Source organism: Siniperca chuatsi, linkage group LG12 (assembly GCF_020085105.1).
Source record: "Siniperca chuatsi isolate FFG_IHB_CAS linkage group LG12, ASM2008510v1, whole genome shotgun sequence".
Lineage (NCBI taxonomy): Eukaryota > Metazoa > Chordata > Actinopteri > Centrarchiformes > Sinipercidae > Siniperca > Siniperca chuatsi.
Genome location: NC_058053.1, coordinates 7451557 through 7472979, shown reverse-complemented (window position 1 = coordinate 7472979; position 21423 = coordinate 7451557). Strand labels below are relative to the sequence as shown.

General features: G+C 39.3%; 1 protein-coding gene across 2 annotated transcripts in view; it reads right to left on the bottom strand.

Annotated features, from left to right (window-relative positions):
• Window positions 1-20172, bottom strand: part of epb41l5 (erythrocyte membrane protein band 4.1 like 5) — a 36546-nt gene extending 16374 nt beyond the window's left edge. The window contains exons 1-14 of one of the 2 annotated variants that reach the window (XM_044216113.1): window positions 19974-20172; window positions 18418-18629; window positions 11446-11550; window positions 10243-10285; window positions 9952-10030; window positions 9510-9554; window positions 7589-7641; window positions 5637-5757; window positions 5312-5399; window positions 5067-5155; window positions 4868-4937; window positions 2319-2488; window positions 864-970; window positions 556-574 (exon numbers count right to left, since the gene is read on the bottom strand). In XM_044216113.1, coding sequence (XP_044072048.1) covers window positions 556-574; window positions 864-970; window positions 2319-2488; window positions 4868-4937; window positions 5067-5155; window positions 5312-5399; window positions 5637-5757; window positions 7589-7641; window positions 9510-9554; window positions 9952-10030; window positions 10243-10285; window positions 11446-11550; window positions 18418-18597 — 1169 coding nt within the window. In that variant the 5' untranslated portion in view covers window positions 18598-18629; window positions 19974-20172. Of the gene's footprint in view, window positions 1-555; window positions 575-863; window positions 971-2318; window positions 2489-4867; window positions 4938-5066; window positions 5156-5311; window positions 5400-5636; window positions 5758-7588; window positions 7642-9509; window positions 9555-9951; window positions 10031-10242; window positions 10286-11445; window positions 11551-18417; window positions 18630-19759; window positions 19778-19973 lie in introns of those variants that run through there. The other variant, XM_044216114.1, reaches the window with a different exon arrangement.
• Window positions 20173-21423: the final 1251 nt, after the last annotated feature.

The following is a 21423-nucleotide window of genomic DNA, read 5'->3' as shown; positions in this document are numbered from 1 at the left end:
GGGACTCTTAAAGTCTCCCACAATGCTTTTCACAGAGCACATTGCTCATGTAAATTTGGCTGAGCGGCCACCATGGGTGGCAAATTACACATAGATGTTTGTAGTTGGTGTCTAACCTTCAGGCCATGACACATGAGCCACATTTTGGGACAATGCAAATGTATAATTTGGCTAAATTTATGACAATACTTTTACCATTATACTCTTTTTATTTTAAGTCTACCACGGCACTACTTACTTACTACGGCAATGCTACATCCTTTCGACACAGCTTTAAATATTGCAAATGTTTTGTTGCTTCAAAGGGACTGTTACAGTGTAGGTCTGTCTAATCAGGTGTGATGAAAAGTCACAGGAGCTTTTATCATCACAATGCTTTGTGACAACTGGTCTCATGACAGCTTCAAACTACCACTGACATCATGTCTTTAGCCCACTACCTCTCTAACAAGATTATAGTCAAGGCTTATGGTGAAACTGAATGAATTATGAGAGTGTTAAGTCATGTAATCAGGCAATGGCACAATCACATTGTTTAAATATCAGTGTACTCACTCGTGGTGATTGAATGGTCCTGTAAAAACATGAAGAACAGGCAGTAAGTGTTATGTTCAGATAGATTCTATAATATTATCATATACACATGCTTCAGAGAAGGCAAGGATGTGTACATGTATACATCATGTAAGGTATTTCTATTTCTGCATGCAACGGTAATGTGTCATAGTGTGTGTATATACCATGTATATGTGTGCTTGCAGTTGTATATTTTTTGCTACGTAATGGTGTATTTAAAGTGTTAATATTGATTGTTATGTAGATAGGCAGTATGTGCTGTGCAGGTGTGTGAGTGTTGTCCTCACCTCTGTTCTGCATGGTTCTTCTGGAGTAACGTCGACTGGGCCTTCTCTCAAAGGAGGCTGACCGCCTTGCTTTATTGGCCTTGGTTGTCTGATACTCTGTCTTTCCACTGGTCACACAAACATAAAAATGTCTTTTACACTTGCAAGGACTTCGGTTTGTACCCAGACTCTAAGTAATGTTAAACCTGACCAATGCAGGCCAAACCATTAAATTACAAAACCTAACATTTCCTAATGATTCTTGGATAAATCTTATTGTCCCAAAAACAAAAAGCAGAGTGATGGCCCCTGCTGAACTCTGGACCCATCCAAGCGATAACCTTCTATTAACAACAAACCCTGTAACCTCTGTGTTAAACCAACATTACCACCAATGCTTATCCAACTGGGTAATGTTTAAACACACACAGAAGGGTACTAGCTGGCTATTGCGGTACGTTGACAGTGAGCGCCTGTCTTGTACCACTGCAAGTATCTGTGTGTACACATGTGGGGATTTTTGTATGTACAGAGAATGATACTGTGCATCAAACAAGGATTATCTCTGTTGGTACGTTCACACAAACGGTACAGAAACAAACACATAGCTCTCTAAATTTGTGGCAGTTAACTCATCAGCAGTTTCCCATCCCCCAAAGTCTTCTTTTTAAGCAAGCCCTGCTGCATTTGTTCCCCACACCAATTTCAACTGGATTTCTCTTCCAGCTAGAAGTCACTAGTGCTCAGGATGTGCAGCCCACAACACACAGGACAAAGAGTGCTCGTGCTGACCACACCAGAGTTTTTGATACAGATAAACAGAAAGAAGACTCTTTAATGTCAAAGTGAACCAACCAGCAGTTTCAATTTCAGATACACATGTACTAGTATTGCTTGTCACAACTTGTCTGCACAAACTTGTTCTTGATTCCATTTATTATGTGATTTGGGAAAGCAGTTGGCACCACGAGTAATGATTCAGGTGTGTTATTTTTAAGGGGGCTGAATACATATACAATCATTTATTTTATGTTTTATATTTGTACTTAATTTATATTAAAATTAAGAGATTTGTTTTTCTGTTTTTTTCTGTTGATTAGTGGAAAAAAAACCTAATTTCATCCATTGTCATTTAATGTTGTTTAACAATAACACATGAAAAAAATCTATGCATGAGTGAATACTTTTCACTGTAAACACTTTATTGTACAACATTGAACATGGTGAAATGCTGTGCCGCAAGGCTAAACATTATTAGGTAAATCTCCCAACAACAATCTGTGTAGTTACTGTTGCCATTGGCTTTGCATGCTGTTTTTTTGTGAATCTGAAACTGCTAGAGAATTTTAAGCCCTGTGCATTCGATACAAAAGAATATTGCAACCCTTGTATACCAACCCACTCAGCCTAGAAAAAAAAGTGCCTCATTCAAAAGCATCCTTGCCCCTTTGATCTGCCAGTACATCCATCTGTTACCTGTATCTGAAGCGTGATCCCATGCGTATGAATCCAGAGCGTGCAGAGTTCTTCTGTACCGGCCCTCTCAGCCTAAAGAAAGCATGGTGTTCCACAGCACACTTCCAGAGGTGCTTACACGCCTTGGGGTGGTCCATCCTGAAGACAAAGGTATGCTCCTGTTCTTTGCCCTGGGGAGGATTGGTGTAAGGTTAGATTTGGGTAATACACAGGAGAGGATAAGTTCTCAGTACAATGACATAAAACATGTACTTTACATAGTGGACATCTCCAGTAAGAATGGAATCTGCAACCACGGCACAGTGTTTGTACCATGCTACACTCACCAGTTATACAAGATCAAATTCAACACTTTCATTTGAAACTCCTAGCCAACAGTAAAACAAAGCTCATGTGCTAGTACTTGCTTGTGGAAGGACTAAAATGTGAAGAATGAATGGCTGCACTATAGTGCGGAGGTGCTGCCTCATTAATCTGATTTCTTGTTGTGGCCTAGATGAAAGCCTGCCTGGCACCACAGCCAGTTACAAAACTTGCACTGGAGCAATACCAGTGTCAGTCAGATTCTTTGCAGTTCTTTGCTTTGTTTCCCTTCTTCTCATTGGTTTTAAGGTGTACTTCTTGTACTCCACATACATGCACCAAAACACAGGTAATAAATCTACATCCTGCCCAAAAAGGACCCCTGACTATCTCACTCAAAGCCAAAAAAACCTTACAAACCTTTACACAAATGAAACCGACAAACCAAGAACCAAACATAGTACCATGTCTGGAAAGCACTGACAGTTTGCTGATGCACAGCCTCCAATTTATTCCATGTAAATTGCTTGCATCTGTGATCTAATGAGGTTCTGAACCAGCTGAGAAAACCTCTAAATAAAAACTGGCACATTTAAAACACCTAATGCCCAATTCATTGTAGCATTACAGGAGTCAAACGATTCACGCTTGTAAGAAGTTGATTTCTCTGTGGCAGTGATGCATGTAAAAGAGAGCAAGAATATGTATATAAAGCCCTTCTAAATCTCAACAACCAGCATGGCTGCCTCCAGGTCAGAATGCTGTTCAAGTAACAGCAGTCTCTCACTTCACAAAGCCACAGTTAAGTCTGCATTGTTTTGCATTGTTACTGCTCAACTGACAATGTACCGTGTGTTATCAGACTGATCACAGGTCCTCTTCATGCCATTTTAGGCCTAATCAAAATTTTGCACAGACCTTAGACCTGTAGCAATTTATTGTAAGAAGGACCCGACCACCACAGTGAACTAGAAAGCAAAACTTGGTTCCAGTCGGGTCCTCTGGTTTTTAGGGAGTTGGGTTTTACCAAAAAGACCTAATAGTAATGACATCAGACATATTCAAAACCCAAACAGCGAGACGAAGCACATAAGTTCACAGACAAACTGCATTCTTAGAGTGACATTGCAACTAGCCACCTGTTCTTAGAAATTTTGTTAGACAATGGGACTTCATTTCCTCAATCCACTGTCACAGAGGACATGATTTACTATCAAAATATGTGCAACAATTTTCAATGCAATGACCCCTGACAAGATTCACGGCCAGCCTTCTCTTTTTTGGTTTCATCTCTGATGATCCTGCTGTGTGTGCGTGTGTGTGTGTGACAAACCATCATCATCAAGTATACAGTAAATTCCTGTGGTGACAAGACCAGCATATAGTAAATAACTGTTAAGGATAGAGTTGGGAGGCGTGTGTGTGTGTGTGTGTGTGTGTGTGTGTGTGTGTGTGTGTGTATGGAGCATACCAGAAATACCAGAGGGGCAGGCCTCTTTATTAACCTCACTCACAGACCTCCAGGATGGACATAAACAGACTCTCCTTTTCTCTCATATACACTAGCCTCTGGGTAGTACAACACTAAGTCTTGTTTCATTTTGATTTGGAACCAACCTCTTTTAGGGCTCAGGCACTACTTCAAACAAAGGTTTTAAGAGGAATATTACTTGTTTTTACATTTTCTTCTAAGTGATTTAAAAACAAAAATGGCTTGCATGGTCTACCTGAGTTTGTAAATAATTTTGTCTTTGTCCTGTCAGCCTATGGCAGCATTATAATCTGTTTATATGTAGTAAATATGTTGAGATTTACCTTAAAGTGCAAAGTCGTTTGTTTGTTTGATTATTTCCATTTTTTGTAGGTCAGTTCATTTTATAAGCAGTAACAATTCATAGTTTTTAAGTAGCAAATATTTTGCACTTCACAGAGGACAGAGCTGGTCAGCCTGGATTCACTACGGCACTGTGGTTAGATGTTTATGTTTGTCACACATGCTTATGTTGGCTGTGAATGACATGTGAACAGCTTACTGCATAATCAATAAACAGAACCTGTGTATTTAGACATCATTTGTCAAATTTTCACAAAGGTTTTGATTGGGTACTGCATGTGGAGAGCAATTGAATTGGGTCATTGATATACTGTTATCAAGAGGAATTAATGTAGAAGATTGAATGTGTGTTCTGCAAATTTTCAACATTCCACTGTATGCTGAGTATCTGAGTGTTTGTGCTCATGTTCACCTGTTCATCATCCTCCACTACCACAAGCGTCAGTTTGCTCTTCTTGAAATCCAGACAAGTGATCTTGGGCCTACAACAGTTAAAAAAACAAAACAAACACACACACACACACAGAAGAAGGAATAATGACATCTCAAAGGTGTTTCTATAAAAAGCATTTGAGTAAATATTTCAGTAAATTAGGATATAACCAACATACCAGAAGAAGAGCCCAATCTTGGTTTCTCCTTCAAATACCAGAACTCCAGTGGGTGTCAAACCCAGACTGTACTCATTACCATCTCTTGCCTGCAGGGAAGATAAGATACACCAAAAGAGACAACATTATGACCCTTTTACACATTTATGTTGTTATGCACATTCCTTCCACTGCCTGTCTTACGTAAAGGACACTTCCAAGGGGTATACAGTACATGTTAGTGAGAAAGAGTGTGTGTTAGTTACCTTGACCATATGCATGTCCACCCCATACATTTCTAGCCACTTGGCTTTATTCAGGTAGTTAATTTCAGCTTGGGCTGGTGTCTGACCTCTGAAGGAGAGAAGGGACAGAAGGGAGAATGAAAGAAAACAAATGAAGGCATATTTATGCAATGTTGCCATTAACTGTCCCAGCCCAAGCTCACACAGCATACAGACTACAGAATGAAGCACAACTATGTAATTTCATAGGATATCTGGCTCTTTTGTAAATGCATTCCTCCTTATTGATATTCAGTTTAACTGACTGGCCATATGTACAGTGGTTTAGTTATAGTAAAAAGCTTACCTGCACTCCTTCCATGTGTTGTATATCGCCAGCTCCATGTCCTCTGTCTGGTTGGGGATGAAGCGAAATTCTGTTACCAGGTCCAGATTATGGTCTAATGGGTCACAATCGCCTAGCTCAGCTGAAAACACACAGACGCACATACTTCTCAGTTCATACTCTGAGCATTATAGTTTCACAAGATAGATTTGTTGAGAGGCTGTAGTCGTGGACTGCACTTGACTGTACAGGTGTATCTAATAAACTGCTAATTCAGTGTACAATTCAACTGAAGACTAAAACATTCTTAAAATAATACTTTAGCGTTCACTAAGATCCTGATCATCAACCCCTGAAAGAGGACCCCAGGAAGAGCCTGATACTGTGGTAGTAGGTAATCCTGATGGACAAAATAACAAACAAACCCATGTCACAGCACAGAAAACGTTGTGTAGCATTAGGTCAGGGCCTGATGGGTATCTCTCTGGACAAGAGGTCATAGATTTTATCAAGTGAAAAAAGACGACAAAAGAATATTGAGGCAGGAAAAAAACTTACTTGATAAGAATGAGAACAGTATGTTGAAAAAAGAAAAATCTAGTCTCTGGTACTGTGGTGTACAGAAATAGGACAGAGACTGAAAAGCCTTGGTTCTGATTACATTTTGCAGTGTTTGGGTAGATAGGAGAAACTAGGACTTCACTGTTTAGCTAGTCCAGCTGTGAGCAAAGCCTCAGGATATGGAGGAAAGAAAAGATAATGTCAGTGGACCAACAACATAATTCTGAAAAAAAAAAGAAAAATGAAGGGAGAAAGCTCAACTGAAGGAAAGAGAGAAGACAGAAAGGGTGCTGGATTAGGGGGCCTCTGAAGAGGATGGAGCACTAATGAGCTGGCATTTACCCCACAGTGTGTGTGTGTGTGTGTGTGTGTGTGTGTGTGTGTGTGTGTGTGTCCAAGGGTTTGTGCACGCAATCCCATTCCATAAATGTCCCTAATGACTCAATCTTTGTTCCTCTGAAGCAGCACTCTTTATATTGCTCTTGCAGGTAAATGCTGCATTTTTAACTATTAAAAACAGTATATATGTCTAGTTTAAAAAGGTATGGGCTCTTTGTCCTTCAACATTTGGTAGAAGAGAAAGCCCAATAAATTTCTGCTCCACTAGTGCATTTTTAAATGTACTGAATGTAGCTATGGGAACATCAAGTGCCTTGAAATGGTAGCCAGGCTGTCCTACTCTGAACTTCTTAACTGAAAGTTTGATAAGCAAATACTGCCAGGAAAGAGGAGATAATATTCCTGCTGTTACATAGACATTTGACTGACACTACTTTGACGAAAATGATGTAGTAGAAAGTAATGAATTGATACAGTATTAGCAGAAATGTCATGAAAAAGTTTAAATGTCCTCCAAAGTGTTTCTTTTCTTTTTTTCATTTTGTTTTTTTTTTAGCCAAAGAGGTAAGATTAAAAAACATTTCTTGCCCTTGGACTCAGGATCATTAAAATATATTTGCCCTTAAATAATGTGAGGAATCACCAAAAACTACCTGTGACCAAATCTGTGTCCAGACCAAGTGCATTGGCATTTTGTAGAAAACGGTGTAGAGTGGTGTTGGAGAGTTTGAAGTTATACTGTCTTTACAGGGGTTAGGAGCAATGTCTGTTGGCCATGTAAAAGGGTTTAACAGATTTAAGCTATGTGGATGAACAGAAACTAGCTCTTAGAATAAGGACTCCAACCTAAAACAGACAGATGCTTGTCTGACTCACACCCCACTAACCGGTATAAGCACATGCTATATTTCTGCTATACATGTGTATTGCGTTCCCTCTGTGCAGTGAACACAATACACATCCCAACAAGAAACATGACACATACAATGGACAAACAATGACAGCTGTTACAGAGGTGATCCTAATTACTAAAAGCAGAGTTGGAGAGAATCCCGGATACCTGCTGTGCTTACCCTGTATCGAGAAGGCAGCCAACTCCACCGCTGTGTCAAATGGACATTCTAGCCTGAAAATACAGACATGGTAAGCAGCAAAATCAGTGAAGCTAAAACACTGCCATAAACCACTAAAATTCCCCTATGACCTTCACTGAGCGTGTCTACCACTTCCTATTATTATTCAGCCAAACAATGCAAAAATGTTTTGATCTCCTTTGTAGTAAAAAACTTACACTTACATTCACTGACTGACTACTGTTATTCACCAACATGTAATCCTATTAGCCTCTTACAGTAACATAGCCATGACTACCAACACAACAAATGGATTGTTGATGTTTAAAGGGATAATAACTGATGAAGAAAGGCAATCTTGTATATTGTCTTAGTCAAGTGATTTAAACGTTAGTTGTGTGAAATAATAGGCTAAATGACAAGACAGCAGGGCTACTTTATTATAAAAAAAATGCAGTTGAGTTGAGCCAGCAATGAGCGGGCAATTTGGGCCAGATCTTGGAAAAAAGTTTAATAATTAGTGTTTTTTCACCCTGCGATTAGCTTATTACCACTTAGAATGTGGTGAACAAACAGGAGCAAATGCTCTGAACTACAGAATTTAGGGTTGTTAGGTTGTTTCATTGGGGGAGAAGCTACAGGTTCCTTATAATAAAAAAAAAGGGGGAGAACCATTTTTCAAGGATTTTCTAATAATGTAGGTCAAGCGTGTTTGTTTTTAAAAGGCTTCTACAATTATCTACTGGCAGCACCTTAACTGTCAACTGCTGAAATATGTAACTGACAAGCCACCACCAGGTCAGTTTAATGTTATGTTATGTTAAAGGTGGGGTATGTGATTCTAATCTAATACACGTCTTTTTGTCAAATTCAGTGAATATCTCCTCACGGTCCGCTAGCTGTCCCTTCAGTGTGTGTGCTGAAAAAAAAATCCGGTGTTTGTACACAGCGCTGGCTCTGTAAATGGGAAACAAACAAAGTGTCTCGGACCGGGCCACACGACACTATTCCAGCCATGATTTGTGTGTCAGGTAACGTTAAATGATTTCACGGACATTCAGCTTACTTTCTCGTTTGCCAAGATATGCTGTTGTTGTAATGTTCGCTACAGTAGCAGGAGAGTGGTGAGTATCGCTGTCTGGAGCTGGTGTGCTGGCTCTGTGAAACGTCTCGTCCTCTCTGCTGTTAGCTTCTCAGCAGCAACTGTAGGGACAGTTTGCTAACCCATAACTTAGTTAGTTACATTACTTGCTGTGCCGTTGTTCGTGCTATATCTATATAGCTTGGAGCTTCAGTCAGACCCAGATGAGGAGTCTATTGTGCACCAAAATCGGCTACTAGCAGACGTATCAGAATAGTAAGTGTAGTTAGCATCTTTTATTTGTTTATGTTGTTTGTTTGCTTGTAACTGGCAGTGGCTGACACAGCGTTAGTGGTTGTGAAACATATAATAAATATCTGCTACGATGTTACAGTGTGTTCACATTGTTATTACGTAACGTTAGTAGATAGCTGAAGGACACTCCAGAGTCCGGTTTATATCCAAAAACTGCACACTCTACCATGTTTGCTGTCAACACTTTCACTACACTAACTTAGTGCAAACTCTCGCCCTCTGTAAACCTCTGGAGGTTTCAGGTTTCTTTGCCAGTGGCATTGCGATTGGATTTTGGATTTGTGATGTACCAAATCTAGCTTGCCCAGAGTACGCTTGAATCTCAGATTTTAGGAAAGTATACAGACATCTCCCCCTTCAGTGGGGAGATGTCTGTATACTTCAGTGGAGGAATGTGAAAACACCTCTCTAGTGACAAATGTTAACATATACAAGTCAGTAAAGTCAAGATCTGACATTTTTGGGGACTTAAACTTAAGAAAAACGCATCTTTGAGTGGAGAGTTACTTGTAGGAAATTACTTACTTGCCACTGAGGATGTCTTGCTTTAACTGTAACACAAATAGGTATCTGAAAGAAAAACAAAGCAATACAGTTAAATATGATGATGAAATGTGACTAAATTTGGCAGGTTTATGGAATATGATACTGAAACAACCATCCATGCCAAACAGGCAGCATGGAACATCGAACCAAATTATATTTTGTTTTTGAATCAATGAGTAAATATATGGGTAAGTAGAAGCTCATTTATCTTAGTGAGATAAAGTAACCCTGCAGTAATCCTACACTTCTAATTTTGCATATAAAACAAACAGCACTTTAATACACAGTTTTTCTTTGAGGTATACAAGATTAACAGATTTACAAAATAAACAACCACAAAAGCCCCATTACACTGGGCTTTTAAAATGTGAGTGCAAGAGAAAGCAAGCTAAAAAGTTCAAATGTTTGTGGCTTAACTCACCTGGTGAGCTCCTCGTGCAGGTTGTTCGGTTCTGATGAGTAAAACTTAACTCTCATGTGAAGGCAGTATGGTGGGCCAACTGAAAGACAGATCAAAATGACAGCTGAGTAAATGTTATCAAGCTTAACAATCATATATTATGTAATAACCAAAATACCAAGGTTATTTTTTGTTATGTCTAATAATGCAGAAGTGGATGTTTTCAAAGGATGTTTTGATATGTAGGCTGATATTATGCATGTTTGGGGAGGGGAAAAGAAATGGGATGAGGGAGGGCCTCTGTATACTTACTTTTCACTTGCTTTTTGATACTTTTTGTAACGTCAAGCCAGTGCTGAAACAACATAAAAGTGATAACAGTTTAAAAAACCCAGCAGCTTCAAGAACGTAGTGATGAGGTTAAGTTTAGTAAAAAAAAAAAAAAAAAAATCAAAGCCAACAGCAATCTTGCTTTCACATTTGATCTTACAAGTATAGTCTTTTTCTCCACAAACATTATACCTGCCTTTATTCAATTTACAAACATTAAATATTTAATATGTGCAACTGAATGAATAATCAAAATCTAAGTGGATAGTTAAGTTAATGAAAAGTTGAATGCTGGTCCTTTGTCAAAATGCACAGACACACACACACTAAAGTCAGTGTTCTGTGCTGTAATTCTTCTCGGAAGTTCAGGCTCTATGAGGCATGAAAAATGTCAAGGAGAGGTGGTGGTGTGTGCGCGCATGTGTAAGTTAGAGAGAGAGAGAGAGAGAGAGAGAGAGAGAGAGAGAGAGAGAGAGAGAGAGAGAGAGAGAGAGAGAGAGAGAGAGATAACAGAGGAACTCACAGCACTCTCTAGTCTCCTCTCCCCCACATTCCTCCCCCCCCCGCCCCGGGGTCCCTCCCTTCAGTTACATCTTTCCTCCCACCAGCTCTCTGTCCTTCCATGGCCTTCACAGAGAATCGAGGTGAAGGAACAGGGTCACTGGCAGACCAATGACTTAAAACGGTTGGTCTCAGAGCACAGTCCGACTCCCAGAGCTGACAAAAGTCCCATAACCAATCCCTTTAGCCCATTAACTGGAAGGGAAAGTCCCTGAGCCTTCCTTCAAATGGGTGAATAGTGATTTGGACTGAAATCTGAAGTCTGGCTGTGAACAGCCGTTGCAAAGACTGCCTGAAATGGTGAAATGTAAAATAACAGTACTGAAAACATGGATAAAATTCTAATTAGTTCAGTACAGTAGATATTGCGATTAATTACAATTACTGGTATCAATGTATTCATCGACTGTATTCATTTTTTTATAATATTTATTTGTCCAAATGTTTTAACATAAGTTAATTATATCTGTTCATTAATTGTAGAAACAAAAGAATCATAAAACACGATTATACAAAACAAAAAAAGTATGCAACCCACAGTACGGCAATAAAAGAAAAGAAAAGAAAAAGCAAACAGTTCAAAATAACAAGAGACTGTTCTGTAAAGTGTATCTCCATTTTTACCGGCACTTGCGCTGAGTCCATGAAGCGCAGTCCGAAGTAGTCTTTCTCTACAATGTCCAGATGGTACATGATCTGGTCAAACAGCTCCTCACCTTTGGCTTTTTTCTGATCAAGGAAACACACAAACAAACAGAGGACTTATGTATCTGAGTGACAAACTGCCTCACCTAGGGTCATGAAGAAAACACCAAGTTGTAAACCAGTGATATTGATACTCATGATGATGGTCATGCACTGTCAGCATATAATGCAAATACTAACTAAGGAAGCTAAGGTGAGTCTCAGGATGGTTAATATATCAAAAGAGTCCTGAAGAAACGGGCATCCAAAACCTCAGGTTACATTACAACACAGAAATCTGCAATATGGCTGTGCTTCTCATGTTGACATTTTTGGATGCTTAATGTGTGGAACAGTCTTTACTCCCATCAAAAATGAGGCCTTCTGTAAGAACTAAATCCAAAAAGCGGGGTTAATTAAAAAACACATATGGTCATTAGACCATTAGAAATACTGGTTAGGGTTTTACAGACATTTAGAAATTTGTAAACACTATGGTATTTGAGGATACTGGTAAGTTAAATCAAGTAGGACTGTAACTAACGATTATTTTCATTATCGATTAATCTGCTGATTATTTTCTATAATAGGTTTGTCTATAAAAATTGTGAAAAAGACAAAAAAAAAGCATCAAATCCTCACATTTAAGAAGCTGTAACCAGCAAATTCTTGCTTATAAAATGACTTAAACGATTATCAAAATAGTTGCCGATTAATTTTCTATTGATCGACTAACCGATTAATCATATAATCATTACTGCTCTAAAATCAAGTGTTTTGGGAGAAAATACTGAAAACATACAAAAGTATGCATCTAAATTCTCTGAAGAAGTTCACAAGACCAAAAGTTTTCCCTGTGGCCTAAAAGTTAGGGTTACCCAAAGTATTTTTGTTTGGTTTAAGTGTACATGTTCTGATTTGTGTTCTGGATTTGAATAGAGAGGTATGAAAAAATATCTACATGAAGTACTCCAGGTGTTGCCCTTTCTGACAACACCGTACCAGTTACTGTCTGTATTCTGCCTGGGACTGGGAGATCTCTCCCTCACATGTGCTCTCACTCACACACACACACACACACACACACACACACACACACACACACACACACACGACTTCCAAACCCCCACCATGAGGCACGGCGACAGGGTCGCCATGGTAACGGGGGTTGAAGAGCCCCAGACGCCCAGGAGCTGAGGGAAGTGGGGTGGCTGGACACATCATGTGATCATCCGGCTATCCAAGATCAGTCTGCGGCTGCATTTTTTTTGCTCCTGTCGCCATCTGGATTTTGTTCTCTATCTTTTGTCTTTAATCAATTATTTCTTTATCCATATTTGTTCTCGCACTAAAATGATCCATAATTTTAACCAAGAGTATGACTGACTTTCTACTCTTTCCCATCTTTTCTTGTCTCACACCAACTGCAGTTGCAAAAGTTGTAGATATACAAAACATTTTCTCCAGTCTTAATTTCTCTCAGGTTTTCATGAGCAGCAAAAGCATTTTAAAGAACCACAACATCCATAATTGATTGCCTCTTTGACTGGCCTATTAGTAGTCAAAACCAAAAGGTATCCCTTCAGTAAATTACTGGGTGTGAGGAACATTTTTTTGTGCGCTTGTTTAATGATGCACTAACCATTGCAACAACTAACCACTGTAACTCTTGCAATGGGCATACTGCCAGGTCAACAATAACTCTGTTTTTATCTTTCTAATACCAACATTGTAAACAAATACCCAATCATTCAGAGGTCTACGATCGTTGGTGCTTAGAAGCCCAACGAACACCATTTTCTACATTATTAAGCTTAATTTACTATGCTTTAGTTCACTTTATTGGTGGTTGTTAATTTCCATTTGCAGCACTAGTTCCATCAACTCGTAGTCTTTAACTTTTAAAAGGTACATTTTACAACCTACGTACAAAATTTTACCCACAGAAATCAGAGACAAATCATAGTGGTTAAAAAAGAAACAAAATTGGATGCGGAAAGGAGCATAGGTGCTCTAGCGTCTCCCACACACACAAACCCACACACACCATGAGAGCTCCTGGCCAGCTCAGGGGGGCTGGCTCCATGCTAGTTGGCATAGTTGACAAGGCATACTGCACCCCTACAGTACCCAGGGAGAAACAGTACAAAGGGTGCATTGTGGAGATGTGTGTGTGCATGTGTGCTGCTCCCAAGGCCTTGTTACACTGCCTGCAGCATTGTTCGGCTGTTTGCAGTCTTTCTGCCTGCCTGTGAGCACACAGCTCTGTCTCTCAGACACTGTGTCAGAATGGTTCAGTTACAATTGAGGTATTTAGCTGATGCTGTCATCTACGGCAATTTACAAGTCCATTAAACCAGCCAGCATGGTAATACATCCATTTTAAAAAGGGCCAAAACACTATGTGTCTAAAAACAAGCATTTATAGCATAGGTGTCCAAAATGGGAATAGTACCCCTTAACCTACAATTTTAGGGCCATGTTTATCCATTACACCGCAAGAGGTAAGTTAAAGCAATCTTCTGTCTGTCCTCAATGATGCATCAATTCACATGCCCATTAAAGTAACAAAGACACTGTGTGACTCAATACCATTCATCCAGTACAAGACAAAAGGGACCACACGTCCCAGCAATTCATCAGCTCCACAGCTTGCTTTGAATTATCGTAGACTGGTCACAAGTTCTAAATGTTACTATTCTTCAGTGAGTCCTGACGCCATCATGGCTGCACAGTACACAATAATGTCACATTTACCAATAAGAAATGCTGTTTGTGTTTTGTGAACCTTTGCTTACCTACAGTGTGAAAATCAGTTAAACTGGCACGGTTAAACACTGGATGAGGTATCTGACCATGGCTGTACATTCACCCCAATGAAAGCTGCTCAATGCAGAGGCCTGCAAGTTCTGGTTATATTTTCTACCTATAGTACCCTTCAAAACAACACACACACACACACACACACACACACACACATCCAAGGTGTAATTACATTGAGTAGTGGTAGTTTTTTGTAGCTCTCTGATAATTTAAGTATACAGAAAAAATAGAACCTAAATAAAATAAACAAAAATATTTCAGTTAGGGACGATTAAAATTCAGTCAGTTCACTTAAATGTTGTGTTTTTCAGACTATTATTTTATTACTGCATTTTATTTCCAACATGTCAATGATGAGTTGTACTATCATCAACAGAATGACTCATTGTAGGTACAAAATAAATAAAAGCATGCATGTGCTTAACTTTCTCTCTACGACGAGAGAAAAGGAGGTCAGAGGAGGTGACAGTGTGGGTAGCTGTAGGGTGGGGAGTGGGAGGAGAAAGAAAGAAAAAACACAGGGAAGTAAATAAATATCTCCAAAACTTGGCAACTCATACCAAAACAATCTACATGGACAAATAGCACTTGTTAAGCCAAACATAAACAACATTTATAACATGTATTTTGCAGAACAATGAAACATAAATCCAAAAAAAAAATCCATTAAAGGAAGCTATAGTCTTTTTAATTTACAAACAAACTGTTAAACCTGTTTTATAGATATCATCTACTACCTACCTACTCCACAATCCAAGGCTTTTACACCATATGCTATACTTAAAGCAAACAAAGACTTGCCAGCAACAGGCAGCAATGTGCTAAATTGAACGTTTTCTCAGAGACTGTTTAAACAAGTCCTAGATAGTGGGAAGCTACAATGTTTTCCTGCAAACCTGCTCAGCTTCCCTTTCTACTGTCAGAGGGTTTGACTATGTTCACACTGTTCCTCCAATAAAAGTTCACTTCCCCACGTTACCCAGCATGAATTAGTTCTCTTAACTAATTAGACGCCATTGGTTTAGCTGGCATTTCCCCAACTGGGTTCTATTGCAAAGGGGAAAAAGCATTTTCATCTCAATCTTCTATATTATTGCTGATATTAAAACTCCTAAATTAGAAACTCCACATTACGCACACACATACACAAACTACAAAAAAAAATAGGCTTTGATGACAAAATAGTCAGTCCTACATTTTTACAACATGCCTCTGCTGTTATTTTTTTGTACTGCTTCTAGCAAATATGGCAGACCCTCCCCTACAACCTCAAGAAAGCCCAAGCACTGAGCATTACAATGTTTTATGGTGATGCAAATGTGCTGCCTTAACAAAGTGGTGCCTCCAGTTTCAATAGGCACTACAGTCTCTGTCAACACATTCAGGTTCTAGCATAATAAGGGGTAAGAACACTGACACGGCAGAGAGGAGAAACTTATGATTGTATCTGATTAACTTTGAAGGAGATACTCTTTCAACCAGACTTAAAACATCCAAGTGAGACTGTCTACTGTACTTTCAAGATGTTAGGGAAAGAGAGACTACACCAAATAAAACAAATGAGGAAAGTTGCCTAAAATATAGGTGGATTGCATCTGTATTATTGGTGTTTATTTTCTAAAATAATTTCTTTAATCATCTTTAGCTAAAAAGAGTCATCCTGATGTCTTCTCTTCTACACTTCTTCCCTGGCTGTGTTGGAATGCTGTTGGTGATGTAACTTATCGTCATTAGTGCAGTGGATATCTAGAAGACAAAGCATTCAAACAGAGCAATGCTCCTAACTACTGTGTTTTTGTTATTGTCCTATCACTTAGAGATAGTCGGATGATAAGACAGAAGGGTTTGCAGAAGCCACCTATATCTGGGGGAGGAGAGGCACAAAAACAAACAAACAAAACACACAAGGCCAGGGCCCTGCTGGAATGCATTCAGAAATCCAATTGAATTTTAAAACTTCCTTCAGGCGCACACATCAAATGCCTGAGAGTTTTTAAAGGCATTAAAAGCACACTTAGGCTAAGGCAAAATCAATTAACTCCATCAACAAAATGGGTCATTAAAAAACCCCACAACTAACAAAACCACAACTAACAAAAAAGCCTTGTAAAAATTCCAGTAATCATTTCTGTCCAAAAACAAGGGAGCAAGAGAGAGACGGGACACACACACACACACACACACACACACACAATCCAAGCAGATAACATTCCACTAGAAGAAAGACTGAATGAGAGTATGAGTCCAACCTCTCTATGCATACAATACTGAGCTGATAGGGAGGATTGCATGTTAATGATTTGGCAGGTCTTACATTTAGACGCTTGTGAGATGTGCTGAATAAAATACATGTATGCATTCTTGCTCAATAAACTGGTACGGAATTCTGACATGCTTGTTGATTTGTTTTCATTTACCACGTTTAAGTGTGAGTGGAGCCGGCCGGGCAGCCAGAGTCGCCCGGTTGAGTTTGTGTTGAATTATATGTGGAATGTGTGTGAGCAGTGTGTGTGTGTAATAAAAGACGTGACCTGTGAAACACTCGACTACGTCAAACGTGTGTTTGTGCTACATTGCTACACTATCACTGCTTGGTTTCAGGCATAAGCAACTACAGCTAGATTTCAAGAGAAGATCGAGTCATACAGGACAGTTAGATACCAGACTGGCCTCAGAGGAATGCTACAGATTTGAAACACAAAGTAGTAAAATCTGTGAGTTGAGCAAAAATAAAGATCACAGGGAGAGGGGGAACATCCAGATATTCATTTGTAAAATTACAGTCACTAAAATGTTACACGACAAAAAATATTACATTCCGTTCTTTCCCCAACAGAAGCTTGGTGAGAGAAGTCAACACAGAGAAACAAATAACACGAGGAAGAAGAAAAAGAAGGAAAGAGAGGAGAAGAAAGACAGAAGAGAGAGGAAGAAGTGGGGAGAGTGAAGTTCTGCTCGGTGTCCACTTGGTGATGAGACCAACATGTCATGTGATGTTGTCATGTGATTAAGTGTGTTCTCCAGAGAGGATCATGGAATTACAGGTGATCAGCAACACTACCACACACACTACATAAGCATAAAAGGACTGCTCTACTGACACAGGCACACAAAGGTCACTAGTACGCTTTCAGTTTCCAGCTTTCACATAACCACTGTTGATTCTGGTTAACGCTCATTTCACAGCAATTTGTCAGAAAGTTTAAGCCATTTGATGAGCATTAACTATCCTCTTAGCAACACCAGAACAGTAAGCACACTTGAAGGACAAGTAGAGACACAGGGACATCCATTACAAGACAGTCTACTTGTTTACATGCCTGGTCCAAACTCATGTATGTATCATGTATTGTATGATATTGTCCATTGTGTTTACATGCGTGTTTATTTGAATGAAGAATGTCACCAACATTTTAACCAACATGATGCCAGAATAAACAGCAGGGTTTTCCCTACATTACAAGACTTGGGTACAACGCCTGAGCGTTATTTTCACAGCGTCTAAGCCAAATGTAACAGAAAAAAAATAAGCTATGCTGAGTCTGAGACACGTTTGCTTGTCGTCTGCTCTCTGTGTCTGAGTTACGCCGTGGGCGGGGCTCAGGCAGCTTAAAAGTTCATTGCTCTTTGAAGGGTCTACTTGCATTATTATGCTATTATATTATCATTATATCAGTGGCATAAAATGGTCTTAAAATGACAATAATATTGTTTATCGTAATTTTTATCGTAATGTTATTGTCCAACAAAGTTAGTTATTGTGACAGGCCTACTTGCCTTGACTACTTTTAAACTGTATATATACACACTCAATCTTCTTGTACAGCTACTAAAAGTTCTACAGGAACTTTTTTAAGGGTTTCTAATGCACTTTAACTCTCAAGTTAAATATAATTTAAAAGTCAAACTGCCCTTCCAAATGTTGCAGATGCTGCTCACTACAATGAAGTATAGAAGAATGCACAATCTCCAAAATGATGACGATCAACAAGATCAACAAGCATCTGGTTGGTGATCACTGTTAACGTCCCCATTACGGTGTAATGAACACACAACCTGAAAGGCTCAAACTCTAGCAACCCTCCTTACCGGCAGGTCAACACTGACGTCTGTCCCGTCCAGTAAGGATACGCGGCAGGTGATAATAGACTTTGCATCCCCGGCAGCAGGGATGTGCGTCGTGGCACGCTGGGCCTCCCGTAACCGGGCTTTCTCTGCATGTTTGCGGATGGAGCGTCGCCCCAGCGTCCTGCGCAGGAAACTCAGCATGATGGGGGAGAGGGAGGGTTACACTACCACACCTGTAAGAGAAGAGGGTAGATGTTAGCACATGTAAGAGGTTAATTTTGTATTTGTGAACCGTACAGAACTGTTACATATACAGTGTCTCTGAAACATGTATGTTTCATAGGTAGACACATATATGTCAACACTTATATATGTCAGGTGGCCAACAGTTGTCAACTAAGACCGCAGAAACAGAGCTGCAGAGTGTGTTTCTGTGCTAGAAAATGTAGCTGTATAACACTGTTTTTGTTTAGGCTGTTGTAATGTCAGCTGGCAGGTAACTAATTATCCACCATGAGTACCTGACATTAACTGAGAAAACGGTACACCTGCAAACTGGCTGGGTTCAGACGAGGCAACTAGCTACTATTATTTAACATCAGTCTTAACGTTTGGTTATGTTAGCTGGGTTAAATAGTTTTTCTGGCTACGAGTCACGAGCTATGTGCCGTTATGAAAACGGACAGTTAGAGGTAACACCTGTTTAGTTAAATGTCAGCTAACCAAGAGAGCTTTCGTCGGCTACCAAGTAAAACATCGGATATAACAATTTTTTGGGGGGATATTACATCAACCGATATCACTTTGTATGAGGTAACTCAGCTAGGGAGAGGAAGAATTGATAACGTATTTCCAGTTAACGTTAATTTAATTATGAGTCCCAGTAACTGTTATCTCAGTTATAGTGAGCTATTGCTACCTTGATTATCAACCATAGCAGTAACAGTAAACAGTCGGATATATTGTACGTTAACTGTTATCAGATATTTTCAGTGTTATAATGTTAACGTTACTATAACATAGCTAACGTTAACCAAACGTTAAACTAACAACTATTCGATGAATACAAAAAACGAAGGACAAAGAAGAGATTTGAGGTTTACACACTAGCTAAATGAATTTGGAAAAGTTAGCTAATGTTAGTCGACTTTAAAGATGCTTAAACTTGCTAGCTATTTGTGGTTTCAGGTCAGGCAGAGAAGAAACCGCTGAGATGGACTGTGCGTTGCGGGGAACCAAAACACCTCACAAAGTCTGAAATATAACAACAGGCTAGAAAATGTGTAAGACATCTGCTGAAATAATATTAAAAACACATTTAACTCTTAGCCTCTCAATTGTACCCAGTTAAGGCCTGAAGTACCTGGAGTAAACGAAGGCAACAGATGTGTGCTTGTTTTATTGCACAGGCTAACCGTTAGCAGCGAACGCACGCAAGACATAAAAGGCTCCGACCATACAAGCGTGTCCCGTACAGCAAAACAAACGCCGCTTTTAGCTCCGAAAGCTGGATCCGACGTACACTTGCCCCGCAGCCACTTGTGGATCCGTGGAGGTCTGGATGAAGGGATACTTACAAAAACCTCCTCGTATGAATTCACGGTGAAAGCACGTCCGCTTGCATTGTAGACGACAAAACAGCAACCTCGTACATTTCCAACTTGTTTCTCTTTCTTCTATGTTACCTCCTCGCTACCTCTGCGAGATAATTTTCTCTCTCAGGTCCCAACAAAAAGTAGGAGGCGAAGCTTTCCTCAGGATGTGACGTCGCGATAAACCCCCTAACAAAAACTTGATTAGCATTTTTAAAGCGACAAGTCTGGTATGGTTAAATTGTGCTTTGCATAGTTTTCTTACCTAACAATCTCACACTAAATTATAATTGCCATGGCAGTTTATATTTAGCTAATATTTTCAGTTATAGTGTCATTTGTTATTACAAGACAAGAGAAAACAAGACTGCTAAGCTGTTATACATACAAGTCAAGTAAAATATATAAATAACCATACATTCATGAAATAGTTTTCCTTCCATTTAAAACTTGCAGCGTTAGAGGAGTGGTCTTCTCATTCATTTTCTGAATGTGAACCAGACAGTATAGTCCATCACTATTTGACAGCAGCACTCCCTTGTGGTTAGTTTGGGAATAATGGTTTATAAACGTGGCCAGAGACAAACAGACCTCTTTGACCTGTTTCATTTAGGGTTTAGAGGGAAGCAGAGTAGCATAGTGTGTACATAGGCAGTGTTTAAGAATTTCCTGACCCCGTTAACAAGTGTCTTCAATGTTTTAAGTGTGTTTTGACAAGACACTGAATCCCTGCCAGGAGCAGGGACAGTGCTTTCAAGTTTATCCTTCCCTTTTTCACATTATTTATTTCAAAGATGATATATATATGTATATAAAATTTCATATTTTTAGATGTTTCACTCTAAAGCACATCACTGTTCCCAGTTGTGCAGGTTGAAAGCTTTGCCGACAATGAATCTTTACGGATGCTACTGTATATATAAACAAGCCATATTTTTATGTGTGAAAACTGCCTGCAACATGAATGGGATGATCACTAAAATGTATGTGGATAGCATAGTGGCAGATACAGTATGTTTGGCCCTTTACCCTGCAAAATGTCTAGTTATACTGCCTCAAAAATGTGCATATGCTATACTATAATACTAGTAATCTCAACCTAATGCAGTAAACATACCATATATGCTGGTGTATAACCCAGCTGTACTAGACACCTATACACAGATGCATTTAAGTAGGCCTCCTTAGACCCAGTGTTAAAACTCTGTGTGTTTGCTCCTTATCATTACAGAGAGTACAGTAGATGCATCTTTCTTCCTGCTTTGGGACTTTAATAAGCAGTAATAGCTCCCATTGTGGCCTCTGGCTCAATAATACCATTATAAAAGGAGATGGCTAGATCCAAAGCACCTTCTTCTATCAAATCATCTGACATTATCATAAATGTTTAAGGTTGGCTTATTTCAAGACAGTAGGGAAGCAGTTTGGTTCCATA